This window comes from Barbatula barbatula, assembly GCF_947034865.1.
Source record: "Barbatula barbatula genome assembly, chromosome: 12".
Taxonomy (NCBI): Eukaryota; Metazoa; Chordata; class Actinopteri; order Cypriniformes; family Nemacheilidae; genus Barbatula; species Barbatula barbatula.
The window spans coordinates 4,089,944-4,108,234 of NC_136775.1; the positions used below are offsets into that span (position 1 = coordinate 4,089,944).

At 38.5% G+C, this 18,291-nt stretch overlaps 3 protein-coding genes across 5 annotated transcripts; 1 reads left to right on the forward strand and 2 right to left on the reverse strand.

Annotated features, from left to right (window-relative positions):
* Nucleotides 1-239: 239 nt before the first annotated feature.
* On the reverse strand, nucleotides 240-6,543 carry sqlea (squalene epoxidase a). The gene is made up of 11 exons (XM_079470188.1): nucleotides 6,001-6,543; nucleotides 5,028-5,256; nucleotides 4,610-4,787; nucleotides 4,325-4,421; nucleotides 3,743-3,856; nucleotides 3,486-3,657; nucleotides 3,273-3,368; nucleotides 3,032-3,174; nucleotides 2,172-2,268; nucleotides 1,545-1,632; nucleotides 240-1,406 (listed from the first exon to the last, which is right to left on the reverse strand). The coding sequence occupies exons 1-11, from the start codon at nucleotides 6,268-6,270 to the stop codon at nucleotides 1,214-1,216; spliced, it is 1,677 nt and encodes a 558-aa protein (XP_079326314.1). The 5' UTR covers nucleotides 6,271-6,543; the 3' UTR covers nucleotides 240-1,213.
* Nucleotides 6,544-8,889: 2,346 nt separating this feature from the next.
* Nucleotides 8,890-14,816, reverse strand: rnf144b (ring finger protein 144B). 3 transcript variants are annotated; one of them, XM_079469295.1, is made up of 8 exons: nucleotides 14,745-14,816; nucleotides 12,618-12,785; nucleotides 12,057-12,161; nucleotides 11,322-11,382; nucleotides 10,039-10,243; nucleotides 9,817-9,961; nucleotides 9,594-9,683; nucleotides 8,890-9,449 (listed from the first exon to the last, which is right to left on the reverse strand). In XM_079469295.1, exons 2-8 carry the CDS (start codon nucleotides 12,720-12,722, stop codon nucleotides 9,285-9,287), a joined length of 876 nt encoding a protein of 291 aa, XP_079325421.1. In that variant the 5' UTR covers nucleotides 12,723-12,785; nucleotides 14,745-14,816; the 3' UTR covers nucleotides 8,890-9,284. The 3 variants fall into 3 exon arrangements, with proteins under 3 accessions (XP_079325421.1, XP_079325420.1, XP_079325419.1); XM_079469294.1 differs by having other exon boundaries at nucleotides 12,618-12,751; nucleotides 14,672-14,816; XM_079469293.1 differs by having other exon boundaries at nucleotides 14,672-14,816.
* Nucleotides 14,817-17,183: 2,367 nt separating this feature from the next.
* Nucleotides 17,184-18,002, forward strand: LOC306901957 (telethonin; the record flags this gene model as incomplete). The annotated part of the gene is made up of 2 exons (XM_079470191.1): nucleotides 17,184-17,320; nucleotides 17,618-18,002. 2 exons carry the CDS (start codon nucleotides 17,184-17,186, stop codon nucleotides 18,000-18,002), a joined length of 522 nt encoding a protein of 173 aa, XP_079326317.1.
* Between the last annotated feature and the right edge of the window lie 289 nt (nucleotides 18,003-18,291).

Genomic DNA, 18,291 nt, shown 5'->3' on the forward strand with positions numbered 1-18,291 from the left:
CAACATTGGAATTGTTTACTGTAAGTGTGGTCCAAACTTAACTTCCGGTAGACCTCTGCAAAGAATGAATAGCCTAACTGTTAAACAATGAATAGGCCTATACAATAAAATATATATTAGAAATAAATGTAAAATGAATTGTTTTATTTAAGCCAAACATAGACCGGAAGTTAACTTTGGGCCAGCTGCGTGCGTCCGATTAACCGACTAATGTTTTTTTATGTATTTTGTTTATTTTTGGAAAAATTCAGGGTCAGAGCAAACGTTCTTCGTCCTACTGAAGCAAGCACGCCACCTTGTGGACACATAGTTACATTACCCAAGTATTAAGCTTGGTTATTTATCCAGCAAACTTTCATCCAGTTAATTCCGTTTTTGGACATTTTTCTGGCTTATAAAACATACTAAAATGACACTATCCAAAGGCGTAATGTTTGTGGAACAAAAGATCGTTTTAAAGTCATGAATGTCACGAACGGTGGCATGAACAGATCCTAACCTACAGCTCATAGTTGACGTTAGTTACGAATTAACCACACAAGCTTTTAAAGCTTTTCTTGAGGAAATATTCAATGATTTCCCTCAATAGGCTTCACGTATTTAAGAAAAAGAAGATAAATTGCACTTTAGGGTAATAATTGATCTGCCCATCGTCTGACGCGAGGGAACATCACATAGCAAGATGATCTGTTTGATGCGACAGAAAATAAGACAAGACAAAAAGAACAATGAAAGGGCACATGTGCAAATTGAAGACAATACAATCGTACACAGTTTTGATGAAGAAAATGTCTGTATAGAACAAAAATAAGTGCTTTAGAGATACGGCCATACTGATCGTAAAAAAAGGGTATCTACAAAATGTTATAGTTCAAACAGCTTAGTGGTTTGATAGTTGATTGATTGAATAAAAACAAATGTATTTTGATAATAAAATACAGGATATCTCATCATGTAAAGTGAATGAGAACACAAGGCATGGCCTCTTGGTCATAAAATCAACAGCCCTATTACTACTGTAGCCAACGACGGCAAACAAACAACCAACCCAAGGCTGTTGTGCTGCTGGTTGCCTTGATTTCTTTTTTGTTGTTGTTTTTGAAAAAACAAGGCACTCGGATGCAGCCATCACTTCGCAGATGTTATGGATCCAACGGTAGAAGAAATTAATCTTTTTTACAATCAAGGAAAAAAAGCACAATTTACAAAGAGTTCATTCCTTCAGGTACTTTAGTTCAGAGTAAATGAGGGGTAACATGACAGTGCAAGCTCTGTACAGAACGGCTACACTGTTGACCAAAGCTCGCGGTTTCGTGAGCCAGGATTCAGACCTGAAGTTGGAGTATATGGCATACAGGGCCACGGCGAAGAAGTGACCAATGAGTTTCAAGGGTTTTGGCGACAATCTGAGGATGGAAAAGATGATTCAATTAGTGATACTGTCTGTAACAGATCGCAGATATCTGCAGAGACATACTGAGATGCTTTGACTTCAGGACCACGCTGATGTTTGTGAAGTTGTGTCGGGTTTGTGAATCACTTACACTGACAGGAGAGCAATCGGCCCGTTGACACATTCTCCACCGAGCTTGAAATAACGGAAACAGGCTTTTCTCAACTGCTGCAGTGAATCTGAAAATAAACAGAGGTTGTAGATTAAATGACCTACAAAGGTTGGGGATTTTCTGGCGATTGTCAGGATGTTGGTACCCAAACAAGTTACAACATTGTCCCCATTGACTTCCACTGTGTGAACACAAACCACTAAGACATTTCTCAAAATATCTTCTTTTGGGTTTCACAGATGAAAAGTTACACACAGGTTTTGAATGATCAAAGTATGAAGAGCCCAGAAGTCTTAGACCATGTTAAAAATCTTTTTTCATTTCACCTGGACCTTAAATAATTTATTGCATGTGCAACATTTGTTCACCCAAAAATACAAATTCTGTTATTGTTGCTTCGTACTGTGGTCATTTTAAGCCTGTATGCAACTCTTTCATTTCTGAAAGACAACATAATTTTTTTTTGAGAACGTCTTGGTGGTGAAATATTTCATCAACTCTTAATCAGAGTGTGCAGAAATAATCATAGTACAGGTAAAGATTTCCATATGGTGCCATTCAACATATTATGTGCCTGTGTGTTGATCCGGTGTTGGTTTCACTTACTGTCAGTTGCAGCGAACAGCTCGTACAGAGCCTGAGCCAAGATGTTCACCACGAACGAGTGAGATGATTTCCTTTCCCAGTGGAATTTCTTCTTTGCCTGTGACGGCAAAAACATTTTATTTTCTCACTTTAATCATGTGATGATCACAGCTCAAACCGTTAAATGCACCCTCAATTGTATACTGCTATTAATAAAGTCTTCTGCTAAATGATATAAATATTATAGATTTTTTATTATACTGTTTTTATTATAGGCCTCAACTTTAATAAAGGCCTCAAATTTTGTTAAACTTTTTTAAATGAATTTTATTTGCAATGGTTTAATGTATGGGGTTATACTGAGCACACAAATGTTGAAATACATAATAAATCAAACTCAAATTTAAATCCTTTTTTTGCTCTTTTTACTCACACATGACTACATAATATTTAAAATAAAATATTATAGGAAAACAATTTTTATTTGTATATGAAGAGTTCATATGCAAAAGTGCCGTCTGACATTTTTCTTATAAAATTATAGTTTCTTATCAGGCTTTGATTTCTATATTAACATTTATTTCTCGTTAACGGCTATGAGGACGCATGCGTAGCCATTAAAGTGAAGGCACTGAACCTAAACAGGAGCCTCATAAAAAAGAAGACATTTTCTAATGTCACCGAAAGGCTTTTGCATCTGAAATCTTCGTATTTATTTTCGTGTATTTGATAGCTAAATTCTCTGAGCAGAAACCACAAGAAGCTGTTGATTCTCACAGATACGTCAAATTCTTAAAAGAATCTTCACAAGTTAAATGTGCATTCTTGTCTCCTCTAATCTTTTGCACTGCAGATGTGTTTTTCAGGTGTGTATGATTTACCTTGAGCACGACGCTGTTGTCATATAGGTCTGACATGTTTTTGATTAGTTCCCTCCATATGCAAACGTCATTCAGCACAACGCTCATTCCCCCGCCGGTCAACGGATGTCGCATGTTGTACGCGTCCCCCAATAGCAAAACCCCTGACGGAGAACAAGCGGTAAGTCAATCTCTTTTTTAATCTTTTTATCATTTACATTCACATTTTTGAACTGACTATGTAATATTCTTATGGCTTTACCTGGTTTATTGACCGGTGAGGGTGGCAGGAAGCTCGCAGGCATCGTTCTCAAGCGATCGTTCTGCAGTGCCAACATGAAGGGCTCTTTTATGTGCACTACACAAAACCAAACGCATTTCTATTAAAATTACATTGTCTTCTACCTAATCACAACAAAAATACTTCAGAATTAAATGAGAATTGTTTTAACATGAATTGGTCAGATACAGATACCTGGCAGTTGTGGGTAGATTTTTTCAGTCATGTACTCCATCAGGTCTCGGGGCATGTCTCCTCTGATGTCCACCAGAACTCGAGTTTCATTGGAAGAGATCTGATAGATCAGTACAGGACTGGGGTCAGCTAGAATGAGCTCTGCGTGGTTGGGTTTGAACTGGGGACAGTTCTGAGAGAAGACGTAATAGAACACTTAAAAGACGTTTTTTGATTAACAATTTCAAATACGATACAAATTTCAACTTTATATTTACCTTCATTATGCAACCAACAAAATGAGACGACACTTTAGCTTTCCCAGAGATCAGGTTTTTACGGAACTTGGAGAAGCAGCCGTCAGCCACTACGGTCAGAGGAGCATACATCTCCTAAAGGGAGAACAAAGAAAACTTTAAATAACATAAAGCATTTCATCCTGAACCAAATCCAGTGAAAGCGAGGAAAAATTAGAAAAGCATTTCACGTCAGATTTTACACTTGTGATTCATTTAAATCCTGAATCCATTTCATTTGAAAAAAATATATTGATTGTTATAGGAATAGTTTACCTTCAAAATGAAAACTCCCCCTTGTCATTTCAAACCTGTAAAACTTTCTTTTGTAGAACACAAAAAAGATATTTGGAAAAATGTGTCCACACAAAGGAAATCAATGGGGACCAATTGACAATTTTTCAAAATATCTGCTTTTGCGAAAAAAAGTCACCACAGTTTTAAAATGACAACATGGTGAGTAAATGATGACAGCGTGTTCATTGGATGGTGAAGTATTTCTTTAATATTAATCAAAAAAAAGTTTTCCTTTTGCAGGATCTCAGTATATCTGTGCAGGGTTACCTTGGGGATTCCTGCATCTTTTCCCCTGTACTGAATTCCTGTAACACAGCCATCTTCTTCTATCAGGCTGGTCACTGTTCCTTCTACAAACATCACACTGTGCAAACAAAAAGTGATGTTACTGCCATATGTTCCAAAGTTTCTGACTTATAGTTTTGTTGAAGGCATTAGAATGACCGTATAACATCCGAGTATGTTCTTTTTTGCCATAATTGCAATATGCACTTAAGATGGAATGGATTTATATAGACTTATTCATAATTACAAATTTGATAAGGAATTTACTTGGGCTCGGCGAGGGCAGCCTGGCGCAGTCCCATGATGAAGCGCCCGTGGTGGAAAGCACGTCCACATTGAATGATGTTCTCCTCCTGGGGATATGGGATCTCCACTTCTGACCCGCTCTCAAGGTCATGAATTACATAACCATTCACCACATGGGCGTCTAGGCCCTCGACCGCACCTGGGAGAAGACAGACAGAACAGTTTGAGGGACTGAAAGAGTTTATGAAATAGAAAACTAAAAATGTAACGTGATTGTAGTCTGCTTCTTCGTCTGACACTCTGATGCCTCAGGTCTGGTTCATATTCCAGCCATGAAAATTTTTTATACATTATGTGATTTATTGAAGGAGGATTGGAACCACCATGCATTACGTAAGATATGTCCGATCAGGTGTGACAGTTAACTGGGTTTTCGTACTTTCCAGCCCGAGAGCTTTAAGTGCTATGTATCCTCCGGGCTGCAGAAGTTCCCCAACTATGCGATCCGGCTCTCGCAAGTCCCTCTCCACCACCATGACCCGACGACCATCTCGGGCCAGAACCGTGGCCATGGCCGCCCCCAGCACGCCCGCACCCACTATGATGACGTCTGGGTCCTCTGTCTGAACACACTGAGTGTTAGACGATCTTTTTTGGTGTACGTCTTTCTATTAAGAAAAAGATTCAGAAAGAAAGCAGAAACGGTGTTATTATAATAATATCAGAATGTATCCGTATTATAATAAACACATATAAAATGGCTTTATTATATAATTAATTAATATAATTTCTTAAAGTGCATTGTTTTTGTTTTGATATAGGTTTTATTTTATCAAGAAACACTTGTGTCTTGTGTACTGTTAGATTATAATTTCTTTATTCCCAAAAAACGAAATTTCCTAATTTGTATGACTTTCCTTCTTCTGCAGAACACAAAAGAAGACATTTTGAACCAAACAACACTGGCCCCCATTGACTTTGTCTGGACACATAACCAAAATTACGTTCTTTCTTTTGTGAAACATCTTTTGATCTCCAAAGAAAAAACAGGCATAAACATACATGCAATGAACGACACGAGGGTGAATAAATGATGACCGATCATTTCATTTTGAACTGTCCCTTTAAGGGGACAGTTTAACTGTGAACTGTCCCTTTAAATCGTTACAAGTTCATCTCACCATCTATGGACATGCTTCACTGTGTAAATATAATGTCCTACATTTTGCTATGTAATTAAACAGAGAGCTTTCAGTTCAATTTAGTTTTTTTACATGTTGATTATTTAAAATGAAATAACTCTGATAATAGAATAGTTTCCGCAAGATCGCATGATATTTCGATTAAAAAAACGAACGAATGAAAAACGGAAAACACAGAAAATAAAATGTGATAAAAACACAATATCTCACCTTATTAGAAGTGCGACCCGAGTCGTTTGTGTTTGATGTAGAGATGAGTTTTTGTGTCAGAGGGAAGGACGCGGTTAAGAGTCGGAGGGGAAGCTGAAATAAGCGAGACACGTCGACCGACTTTCCACGGAATCCGAGACACGCGATGATCAGACCCACGGACACGCACACCGCTGCGGCCGCTATCAGCTCGACGTGCGCCGAGCTCATCAAAGCGTCATATTTCTTATAGACGTACGTAAAACTTGCTAGGCCGAGAAAGGTCCACATGTCGGAATTCGGTTCAAATATAATAAGTCCGAAATTAAAAAAGCTTTAAAAAAGGCAGGAATTTCTCGCAAGAAAGGAAATCCAAAAGAGTCTTCTTGACAATAATTATTCAAAATAAAAATGTCCTTTATTAAAGTCCTTTAGTTCGAGAAATCAATAAAAATGCGCCTCATTATGAACGATTTTAAATTAAAAGAAGCGTTATATACTGCACATGTGTGCGCTCGACCTGTGCGCGATGCTGCTGGATGATGCTGAATAATTTATGATAATGAGGGCGCGGATCGTCTTGCAATTTGCAGACGGCTTCGTTCCGCCTCCTCTGCCGAGATTCGGCCAATCCGCATCGACACTTCGGTGAGCAGAGCTCACGCTATCTGGCCATTGGCCAATCTCAAGCTGCTGGTTGGCGAATGGGCTGGAGGGCCGGTAGTATGATGTGACGTAAGGGAAAACTTGCGTTTGGGAGAAAAGAGCGTAAATGTTGATGTTTTGTGATGTATACTTTCTCATTTGTTATGTTCCTGTTCTAAGCATCAATAATAAAAATAATAAAATAAATACCTGAAAAAAGAGCGTAAATGTGCGGGTAGCAAGTCCATCAATCCGTTTAAATGCAAACAATGGGCTACATTAAGAATGTAATATAATGTTAAAGACACTTTTAAGCAATAAAGTTTTGTTTGATAACGTCCCGTGAAAAGATCAAAAACACGTCGGATGAATGTGATCACAAATATGTTTTAAATTCCTTTGTGATTGTTGAACCCGAGGGTACAAACCCCAAAGGCATTGTGCGAAGTGCTTACCTGCCGCATTTATGTCTAGCACAAGCATTCGTGGTATTCACTCACAACTATCAGGTTTGCCATGATTTTAGTATGATCTAGTGCATCAGAGCAATGGCCCTCGTGTATTCAACAGGGATGGAGAAAGTAGACACATTTTGGAAATACAGTGCCCTGTGTTGTTTAACCATATAGTATTTTTCCAGATTCTCTGAATGAGTATGCAATAGAGTCGGAAAGGTTGAAATCTCCTTCGACACATTCAAGATAAAGGTAAGCACTTACTACAGTGTCTTTAGGTCATAACAGCTTAAACAATTGAAAGCATAGGATGGTGTAACGATGATGTTATGTCAGTCAGCTGAGAGTTGTGCAATTGGCCTAATGTTAAGATTCATGTTTTGCAAAGCGCCACAGAAAGGCAATTATTCTCTGCTTCTCGCAAGAAATCCTTTGCCTTACATTATGAAATAAGGAATGTTTTTAGATGGTTTGTGGTTTTATTTATGTGCCTTCTTAGATGCTCATCAGTGTCATGATGGTGTTTGCAAAGTTGACTCATCATCAGCCCTGATGGTCATTCAATAGAAGGCATTTCATTTTTGTCTCATTGAAGAAGGCATATATTATTTTATGCCAAGAAGAGTTATTGTCCTATTTAAAATTGTAAAACATCCTAACTAAGCAAATTGTTGAAAGCATTTCTCCCAAAATAGGCTGCTCTTGTCACTAATTTTAGGGCCGAGTGACTTATTTTTGTGAGATTCATCAAAATCATATTCACGAACATTGTATTGAAAAAACTTTTTCAGAAAATCCCTGTAATCATGTGAGACACTTCACAGCTGTGTTGGGGGTCAAGCATCTGTGTCTTCAAATACTTCAAATTTCACAGCTGAGTGTTTTCACAATCATAATGACACACTAACACTATTAATGTGCTCTCTTAGGAGGATTGAAAGTTGTATCTGTTCTGCTGAATGACTACAGCAAACAGGGAATTTGCTTTTTTAAACAAGCTGCAAATATTATGAAGAACATTTCTGTATGTCTCTCTTTTATACAGGGGCTTTCATTTGTTATTAGAGTATGTGATGTAATGTGATGACACACCCTATGTTTGAACTTATATTTCTTTAGTCTGTGTATGGGATTCATTCTTGTGCATCCAGATGTTAATACCATGGCATTGATATAACATTCTATACATAAGCTATTTTTATGTCGTTTATATATGATTGTATACAATGCTATTTCATGCTATTGATATATTATTGTATACATATGTTATTTTTCTGTCTTTAACTTTCTATCTAACAAGGATTGCAAATCCCATTTTGTTTCCATTTGCAAAAACGCAGTTCCACCTTTAGCCACACGAGGTCACTCTCATATCATGTCTCAAACAATATTTGGTTGTTTTTGGTATAATTGGTATTAACACTAGGATGGAGGTCCGCCCATGATTTCTAGCCAATCAGAAAGGCTTACTGATTGTCAATCATATTACGTGAATGGGTTTATTAATGATAAAGAAGGGTAATAAAGAGTATTGTCATTATGAAATACTCAACATGATTTCATAATGCTATTCATGTAAGAAGGTCTTTCTTTTTTACGCAGGACCTTAGGAAATGTACGTTTTTTCATAAACACCAACTTATTTTGTTGGCCAGAATGCCTTACTTTTTAACACGAGTCCTGAATATAAACATAAGTATCCAAGTGAGATTGATTTCTTGAATAGAAAATAATAAAGCCTCTGTGTGTGCAAGAAAGAAAATGCATTTATAAAAATATACAGACAAACTGATGCAACCATTTTCACTGCTCAGTTTGAGCCCTTTTGTTTATTATAGTGACGTTTTATAAAATTTCTTGTGCAGAAAAATATCAACAAAAGTAAAAAAACAGAACAGTACCCAGAATCATAAATACAGTATTTACACTTTATAGTACACAAGAGGATATCAGATCCTTTGGTCTGGAAAATCATACAGAAACAATAAACCTTTTGAGCAGAGTTCAACCCATGGCTACAGTCTATGAATGTTTTATAATACAACATCTGTTACACATATGATTTTGGCTTAATGGCATCCCATGCTCCTAAAGGCAAAATAAACCCACCAAATACCAGGCACTGAGAATGAGGCACTTGTGAACCTGGCTAGTGAGAAAAGCATTTGGCACGTGAAGGGTGCTACGGACGTGACATGACGTTGGCTATGCGGGGGAATCTGAGGTCTTCTTATCTTTTCTCTTTATCTTCTTGGACATCTTGGCATTGCAGGGTTTGCACACGCAGCACAGGATGCAGGGCGAGGCAAGGAGCAGCAGTGGTGATGTCACTAGTACGATGATGCTGACGCCCAACAGTATACCCACCACCTGATGACATCATCAACATGATGTGACATGGAGTAAGAGAGTTAGCAGGTATATAGCTTTTCATAGTCTTAAGTGTATATATCTATATACGTAAAAATATCTCTTAAATGTCCCCTATCAAAATTAGCTGATGTTCCAGCTCACCTGTGTTCTGTTCCACATGACCGAAGCTCTGGAATGCCCCAGTTTGTTTCTGCATGGTCCTTTGTCGTAATGTCTCAGAAATATATCGCCCTGTAACCATAATTTATTTAGCAGACACTTTTACCCAAAGCGGTTTACAAATAAGGAACCCGTAGTTTGAACCCATACTGTGAGCATTTATGTTATTTTTAAAACACTCAGAAACACACAAGATGATACTCACATCCAGATTCTGTAAGCAGTACCAGCAGAACGTGTGCTTGCAGTTCTTGCACAGCATCTGGGCGCAGCCCTGGTTGCGCTCTATATAGACGTTGCACACGGGACACTGTTTGATCACCGCATCAGTGTCAGTGCCGGCCAAACCACTGCAGAGATGTCACGCAAAGTTATGATCACATACTGAGTGATGATTCATCCGAGTAGGAGTTACGGTCACACTGACCTGTCCTCTGATGGTATCATCAGTGGCTGATGCTGAGAGCAAGAGTGCCCGTCCTCCCAGGGGCCTCTGCAGGCGCAGCAGAAGACGACATGACACGTCGGGCAGGGGACGGGTGTCGGTTTGCCTTCGGTACCCGGCGTCACATAGCACACAGCCTGGCAGTCCAGTACAGGGCACCAAGCTTTATTGGGGTCTAGCTGAACACCTAAGAGAGAAAAAGTGGAATGAAAACAACTTAGACAAACCTAAAACGCTCTCCGGCATTCGTGAAACAGTATTAAATATTTTTCTAGAATGCTACAGCTATAAAGGAGATGTAGCAAATCCATTTCACTTGTTTGCAAAATTCACTTCCTCACTGGTATTTTTGACTTTTGGACTAATAACGTTTCCCACTCTCTCAAGCGGAACTATAACAGTATGCCAGCAAAGCATTCTGGGAATGCCAGTATTCCCAATCACTTTTACACTGCCTGTCTGATATTGGCAAACCAGGGCTTGTTTTACACTTGCAGCAAACAGTCTTTAGCAGGTTAAGGGAGATCCGGATGCAGACTGAGACAGTGGAGGAAGAAACACAACTTCTGCAGTGTGAATAAGCTCATTGTCTTTCTGGCGCTTGTGTAACGGTGTGACGTAAACGCAGAGCAGGAACCAGCCAGGCACAAGCTATAAACACTTGGACTTCTGCTCCTTTGAACTCAATTGAACTTTGAAGTGAACAGTTACTTTTAACTGTAAATCTGATTGGATGAGCTCGTACTGTAAAAGCAACATAGGGAGCACACCTTTGAATTATAAGTTTTCACGTTTCTGGAACACAGCCTATGACTCAAGCATATTGATGAATAAAGACTTCAGTCCAACTGTCTTTATTACGTAATGACACTTACTTAAAACTTTGTGATCCTGTTATGTATAGTCACTCCAGAATTTAAAGTGACAGTTACGGGAATCAATGTTTACGGGGAAGTGGTAAACATACCCTTACAAAAAATAAGTATACTATTTTTTTAAGTATGTTTAAGAATTTAAGTTAACACATGGTGTAGTAAGTACTTGTTTACTTGTAAGTGTACTACTGTTTTTCAAACCGACTTGAAACTAAACTACCGCACTTTTACATTGATAAAAGTGTACATTTTTGTGTCCTTAAGTGTCGATTACAATTACGTTTTTCTAAAAGGTACATAACAAGTATCAACTAAAAAATAAACATCTTTTTATTTTTATTTAAAAGAAATGTACTAATAGCACACTTGAATCACATAATAAGCACATACTTCTTTCAAATCGGAGGCGTTGATAGAGCTCGACCTGATCACCCGGGGCGAAGGAGGTGATCTGCACAAACAAGGAAATTAATTTTACTATCCATGTCATGTTTCAACAGCTACAGATATGTTGTTATTTCATTATTTCGCAAAAATGAATAACACGTGTCTGGTGTTATTTAGTGGATCCAATGATATGAAGAGTAAGTCAGTCATTACCAAAATGAACCATAACATTATTCCACTTGCATCGATATTTCGTGACAAAGTAAGTAAATAAAAAATGAAATAATCTTTACCCTTATTTTATTAATTTGATAATTAAAAACATAGATACGCCTAGCATAGATAGTGTGGTTGTCACAGAACATGACTTTGTCGCAAAAGGCTTTGACCAAAGTATTCCAGAGAGCTCTGTAATAAAAGCAGGGGATGCTTTAGCCAGCTGAAGGATTATTGTACATCCATTTAAAGTTTAATGTAATATTTAAAAACTTATATTGACTTTTTGAAAGTCAACAGACTCACCCCAAGTCACTATGATATTCTGGTTCCTAGATATGGCTGGAAGCCACGGCAAACAGCAATAATTAAAAATAGGCTTGATGCTTGGCACTGGAAAGACTTTATTGGGTCAACAACAGCGTTTACAGTGTCAATATTCATAGCATGATCTGCCGAGCTGGAAACATGATGTGCAAGTATAAGAAAGAAGAACAGGGCGATCTGGATGAATGGATGTACCTCAGAGTCCAGCAGAGTTCCAGTGTTCTTGCAGGCCGGGTCAGGGCAGGTGATGGCACCTCCTGCACCGCCCTTAATAGCTAGCGGGACGTACTGCCTTAAACACTGCAGAGAGAACACAGATGTGACTTCCTGTCTTTTCTGTCACTAAACAGAATTGCAAAAATTGTTTTGTGCTCTGAGATATGGAACAGACTGCACACAAGTCTCAGACGAACAGACCAATCGGGCTAATCTTAAAGAGTATGTGAAAGAAAACAACCCCTCCGCCACACTGGGAGACTGAACACTTGTGTGCTTTGTTTATTTCTGCCTTTCACAGGAGCCTTGTAATAACCAAGAGCACAGCTAGATAAACACTTGCTTATGGTAAAATGTATACGTAGACATACTCCCACTTTACAGCTAATACTTAGACATTTAAAGGGACAGTGCCCCACTTTCAGAATGCTTCAGTCACCTTTGACTTTCACTGTACAGAAAAATAGAGCAGTCGGCGTGTTTTACATTAAAGTACATCACGTGCGTCTGGAGTGAGATATTTTTTAACAAAGTTCTCACCTGGACACAGAAGGTGCATTCACAGGAACACAGCGTGCTGGTCTCCGGTTCCGGACAGTCGGTCAGGCAGAGTTTGCAGTAAATCGTATTGTTGTCTACCTCCATGCTGGACCTTTCCTTGCTTAGCCCTTAAACTTCAGAAATGATGAATTGGTGTCTGCCATGTTTCTAAAGCGGAACAGACACAAATTTCTCAAAAAGACACACTGCAACTCTGTGGTTTCTTCCGATAGTAGATTAGACAAGACCATTGGGTAATCACGGAAAAAAGCAGTCACAATACAGTTACAAGAAGATGAAACAATTACAAAACCTTACTAGACACTGTTAATAAAAAGGCACTGCCTAATCTCACATCTGTTGTGCATCCGAATACAAAACCTGCTTAACCTGGCCTGTTAAATACAACAACACGGGAATAAACTTGTTGGTCCAGAGAAACAGGACAAATAGATTCCATCTTGGGCCAGACTTAATGCTTCGCTGATTCTTCTAGTCCACATTCCCTTCTTGCACGTCCGCCGAATACCAAATGGGAAGAGGTCATAATAACATAATCCAGGATAAAGCTAGATTAGAGGAGCCGCCTGCCAGAACAGATCAGAAATAAAGAGCACGAGAACAGAGATGTTGTGCGCCACGTTTGTGTTCTTCACATATACGGCTCCGTCACGGTCGATGTGGTCAGCATCGCTGGCCTAAATGTCTACAGACTTTCCAGTCACTATTGATTACCGGGGCACATGCGACACCTACACTTGCAGAATGGACAGAATTCTTTGTAGCACTGTCAATGTCCATCTGCTTGGAAACTGTCCTGATTTTCACTGTTTTATACCGTAACAAAAGGAATGAATGTCTCCTTTATAATCAGTGAACTTTGTTGCATTTTGTACTGATCGTAACACAATACTATGTGTATGTGTTTGTGTCCTTCCCCTATTTTAAAGACGACTTATACACTTGAACTTCACAATGGTGGCTCAGTTTTGATATACACAGGCCTATATAAACCTCTGATCAACATTCTGTTTACATTAGATTCCTGTTATTATTGTCCAACTTATTATTGTTGTTATTTTGTATTTTATACATCCTTTCCTATTTTGTTGAATATTTGCACAGTCTATGAAAGCTGACCAGACCTAAACTGCAAGCTGTACTCTCTGTGTAACTGTATGTGAAACAAATCAACAAATATTTATTTAAAAGGTTTATATTATGTCACGGTCCCAGAGCACCGTGGGTCCGCCCAGTAACACAATGACTGAATTCTTGGTTACTCACAGGTCTTAAAGAGGGTCACCGAGTTATTCGAGTTGAGATGTGTGGCACTAACACAGCACTGAAAAGTTATTTACATATACTTTGGTTTGGAGAACAGGGAAGTGAACATCGCATGACCGAACCCAAAACAATGATTACAATATTGTTAAATTTTCCCAAGTGAAGAACAGAAAACGCCTACGACAATAGGCAGCTCAATGACTTCAAGTCACTTCATTCGAAAGGGTACCTATCTGCGAAAGAGTGAACATTGAAATGTTTGCCATATTTGAAATACAACTCTACCGTCACTTATAGGCTATTATTTATATATAGTACGTGTATACACACTAGGCTATATTATACAATGTTAACTTACACAAGGCAAAACTCTATCCCTACTGAATCCAGCGACGCCTTTAAAACTTTATTATTGAGTTCAGCTTATTGTTCACATAAATAGGGGTCAGTATTAAGTACACACTGCGCAGTATGCAGCACACTATTGCGTTTCGCGCACTGACGAGGTCACCAGAGCGCAATATAAGACGCTTCCGCATAAACATAAACAAAACTAATCTGACAGTTACTGTTACTAAACTACAATCACACCAAAAAAACATCTTAGTCTCCACGCAAACACAACGCAGATCAGAACAGTCCCAGTTTTTTTTAACGTAGTTTTATAACGTAGTGCGATGCCTGGACAGCACTCCTGGGATCGGAATCCCCTAAATAAACCGGCATCTGGGGGTTACGTAAGGTAGACACTAAAGCCCTAAACTCACCTCAGTGTTCACTGCATCTGTGTCTTCGGGTCTGTGATGCTTGCTGTTTATAAACACCACGATGATGTCGTACCTGAGGATGATGACGGACGGTCTGCTTCACGCCCTTAATCTCGAGCCCGTCACGGTGTTTAAAGGTGTGGGTAGTACTGTATGATGTCGGGCGGTTTTAAAGGGGTTGGCCACTTCCTGTTGTCTCCTCCCACCGAAGACGTTAACTCTTTAAACCACCGGGAATCAGAATTGCAGTTTCAGTTTAGAACGACATTAAAGATTTGCGAGATTTTGAATGAAATTAACTTGATTTAAATGAAATTAAATGTTCTTTTATTTGTAGTTTTTAATTTTTAATGTATTCTGTTTTTCCAATGTTTGTATAATACTATGTATAATATAAAATAATGTGACATGAACAGGCTAACAGAACAGAATAGGTTTATTGTCATTGCATGAGTAAATAGTCAATACATGAACGTAGAACGTGTAAACATAATGTACAAAGCCAAAGAAAAAATATGTTTCGATTTTTGGTTGGTTGAATGCTCATTACCCTGTTATTTATGTGTGACTGCTTAATTGTATATGTGGGGAAAAAGTACGCAGAAACTGCATTGCAAACAAACTAATGGTTCTGAATCTTTAGTCTCTACTAAATGCAATTCTTCCGTCAAGCGTCACGTGCTCATATATGACATCACACCCTCACATGATGACATAACATATTTCCATAACCCAGATCATGAGCTTGCTATTTATATATCTATCATTCCATTACAACCAATGTTCTCCATTACCCCCCCCCCCCCACTTACACCCCCCCACTCTCAGATCCCATAATGGAAAGTTCATCATTGATCTCGAACCATAAAAGTTACTTGTAAAATAGAAATAAATGTTCATGCATGATTCATACTTCGCATTTCACATCATCACTTGATTTTTTTCTTCTTCTTGTCTGAGGGCCATTTCACCATCCTTCGTATTGCACGGGTATTGCTGTTGCAGTCGGCACATGGCTCTTGTTTCAGGGGAAATGTGCTGGAACAGTGCAGTGGGGTCGGTGCTTTGGCCTGGCTCGGAAGGAAGTAATGTGATGCTGTACCTTGCATTAAATGCATAGCTAGAATCTATCGGCAAGCTGTCAACATTCCTATCTAGGCTTTAAAAGGATGTTGGCATCACTGGAATCCTAAACTTGTATGTACCTGTATATAACTGTCTCATTCGTGGAGGAATGATCACTTTATTTTATATATTTTTAGGGGGGGTTGTAATTTCCATTTTAATAATATCAACGATGACTCTTATTTAAAAAGTGTTGTTCTGTGTTCAGTTTATACAGTAGGCTATTACTGTTATTTTATTAACGAAGCATGAACATGTAGTGTAAAAAATAACATTGAAGTACAGTATATTATTGAGAAATGGGGTGGAAGAAATGTAAGTAATAATATAACAAGCAGTTCATTTGCAAAAAAGAGATAACTCAGTGTTTTTTCATTTTCATAAATCATGTTTTTTGTATGTGGTAGTTTTTTAAGTTATTACTAAATCAATCTGCAGTTTGATTGATATTACTTTGAATGCACAATTAAAAAACATTATTTACAAAAAACAAATTATATGTTATCTGTATTGTTTTACAATATTATTGTTAACAATATTACATTTCACAGTTGTCTCATAGGAATCCTCACGTCTAAAGTGCAGTCTGTTTCATCAGTAGCTTGAGAAAGAATTGTTTATATTGCTGAGAGATGGATTAGGTGTCCCATTTACTGTACAGGCCCATGAATCTAAGAGACTGGTATGAGGACACATACAACAGTGCGAGATGCATCCCATAATGGTGTGTCATCTTTCACAGGTGCTGACACAAAAGAGCCTTCAACATGTCAGAGAAATCTGCACCTTGGTCTATTTTGAGGTTTTTATGATGTCACGGATGTTTTGTATGGACGTATTATTTAGCTTTAACCTGTACACTATATACCATACAATATTAAGTTTTATTTATAAATTCCATTTATTCATCTGTTTATTTAATTTTATCAGTAAACACTTGTAGCTCAATTGGCATTACATTAGCACCACAGAGATCATGAGTTTGATCCTGGAGAACACATTTATTGATAAAGTGCACCGTAAATTGCTTTGTACACTGAACACTACTGCAATCCGAATAGTTTTGTTCCTATCAGCAGTAACCATTAAGTCCTGACGCACACACGACAAGAAAGCTGAGCTCAGATCTCAGGTCATTTGGCACGGTTGACCTGCTGGTGGAGCTGTGTACGTATAAGTTAAATGGATGTGGTATTAGTAATTTTCACCCCTCCTCAACCTAAATCAATCTGTACACACTTCTGTGGGCATGCTGGTAGGGTGTAAAAATAGCAACAGACTTTTATTTATAAGACAGAGAAACACTCAAGAGGAGAAGCAGTTGTACTTAAGGATCTGACTTGCGCTATTCTGATTCGATTTTATTTAGTTAGCCTAACCGGATGAGATGCACTGCCTGAGCAGGAAGCCCAGGTCATATCTGCTGAACTCCTACAGTGAAATCCAGGAGATGGATGAAATTGCCAGAGAGTCATATGAAGCCACCTGGTTAGATCTGCTGATGGAGACGAGACCAGAATACAAGTATGCCCTCTATTTAGCACTTCCTGAACGACGCACTTATCATATGTAAATGCAATGTCTTTAATACACAAGGTACTAGCTCAAGGTGTTTGGTCAGAATTCAGTTGAATGAATTGTGAATTGTGGAGTTCCACATTGTTAGTTTCTGTGGAGGGTTTAAGAAACGGTTACAAAAGATCATTCAATTTCAATAACATTTTATTTCTTTAAGAATTTCACAATGAGCATTAGCAAAACAGCTTTACAGAAAACACTTAAGTACATATAACCATACCTAACTTCTGATATCCTCCACAGGACGACACATTTGGAGAAAGACTCGGTGAGAAAGGAGAGCTACGAAAGAAAACAGGTGGTTCATTTCACAGTGCGAAGATTCCCAAACCAGACTCTTTGCATGGGGAGAGAGGGGGAGCCAATGCAGGAATATCACTTACCTTACAAAAACATCCTCCCGATACCAATGTTTGTACCGAGGGATGTCACGAGGCCTGATGTGACCCGATCTCCCTTTGCAGTGGACTCTGAGACTAGTTCAAATGGAATTTGGCCTCAGAAGAGAGAGCTTTCATCCATCACCGAACATAAGCCGATGGTAATACAAGCTAGGAGTCAGGACTTTAGAGCGTCCAGCCTCATATCTCCACCACGAGAGTTGCATCGTTCCCAGCGAAGAGAATGATGAGGTGATGAAAGCTGGTGAATGGTGTGGTGGGTGATCTCAGTCCTATTTCTGAAGACTTACTCACAGCGCATAAAAGGGTGCAAGTGTATTTATTTACAAAGAGATGACTCGAGAAATCTTATGTAAGGTAAATGCGACAGCCGATAAAGCATTTGGAGACATTGATAAAGATTTAAATGTTTTGTGTTACAGGTATCAAAAGTGGTATATGCAAACTTACTATTTCTTAGAACAAACTTTTCAGCAAATTTTGCAATAACCTTTAATCAAATGGTCTTAACTTTTG

Bases quoted from the DNA above. Each gene is read 5' to 3' on its own strand.
- sqlea (XM_079470188.1), bottom strand. From the start codon at position 6,270: ATGTGGACCTTTCTCGGCCTAGCAAGTTTTACGTACGTCTATAAGAAA. The intron at 3,857-4,324 runs GTAACCCTGCAC...TTCTCCCTTTAG, and splicing joins AAGATGCAGGAATCCCCAAG to GAGATGTATGCTCCTCTGAC. The intron at 2,269-3,031 runs GTAAATCATACA...TTGCCGTCACAG, and splicing joins ACAACAGCGTCGTGCTCAAG to GCAAAGAAGAAATTCCACTG.
- rnf144b (XM_079469295.1), bottom strand. From the start codon at position 12,722: ATGGAGGTAGACAACAATACGATTTACTGCAAACTCTGCCTGACCGAC. The intron at 12,162-12,617 runs GTGAGAACTTTG...TTCTCTCTGCAG, and splicing joins AATGCACCTTCTGTGTCCAG to TGTTTAAGGCAGTACGTCCC. The intron at 11,383-12,056 runs GTACATCCATTC...TTGTTTGTGCAG, and splicing joins GAACTCTGCTGGACTCTGAG to ATCACCTCCTTCGCCCCGGG.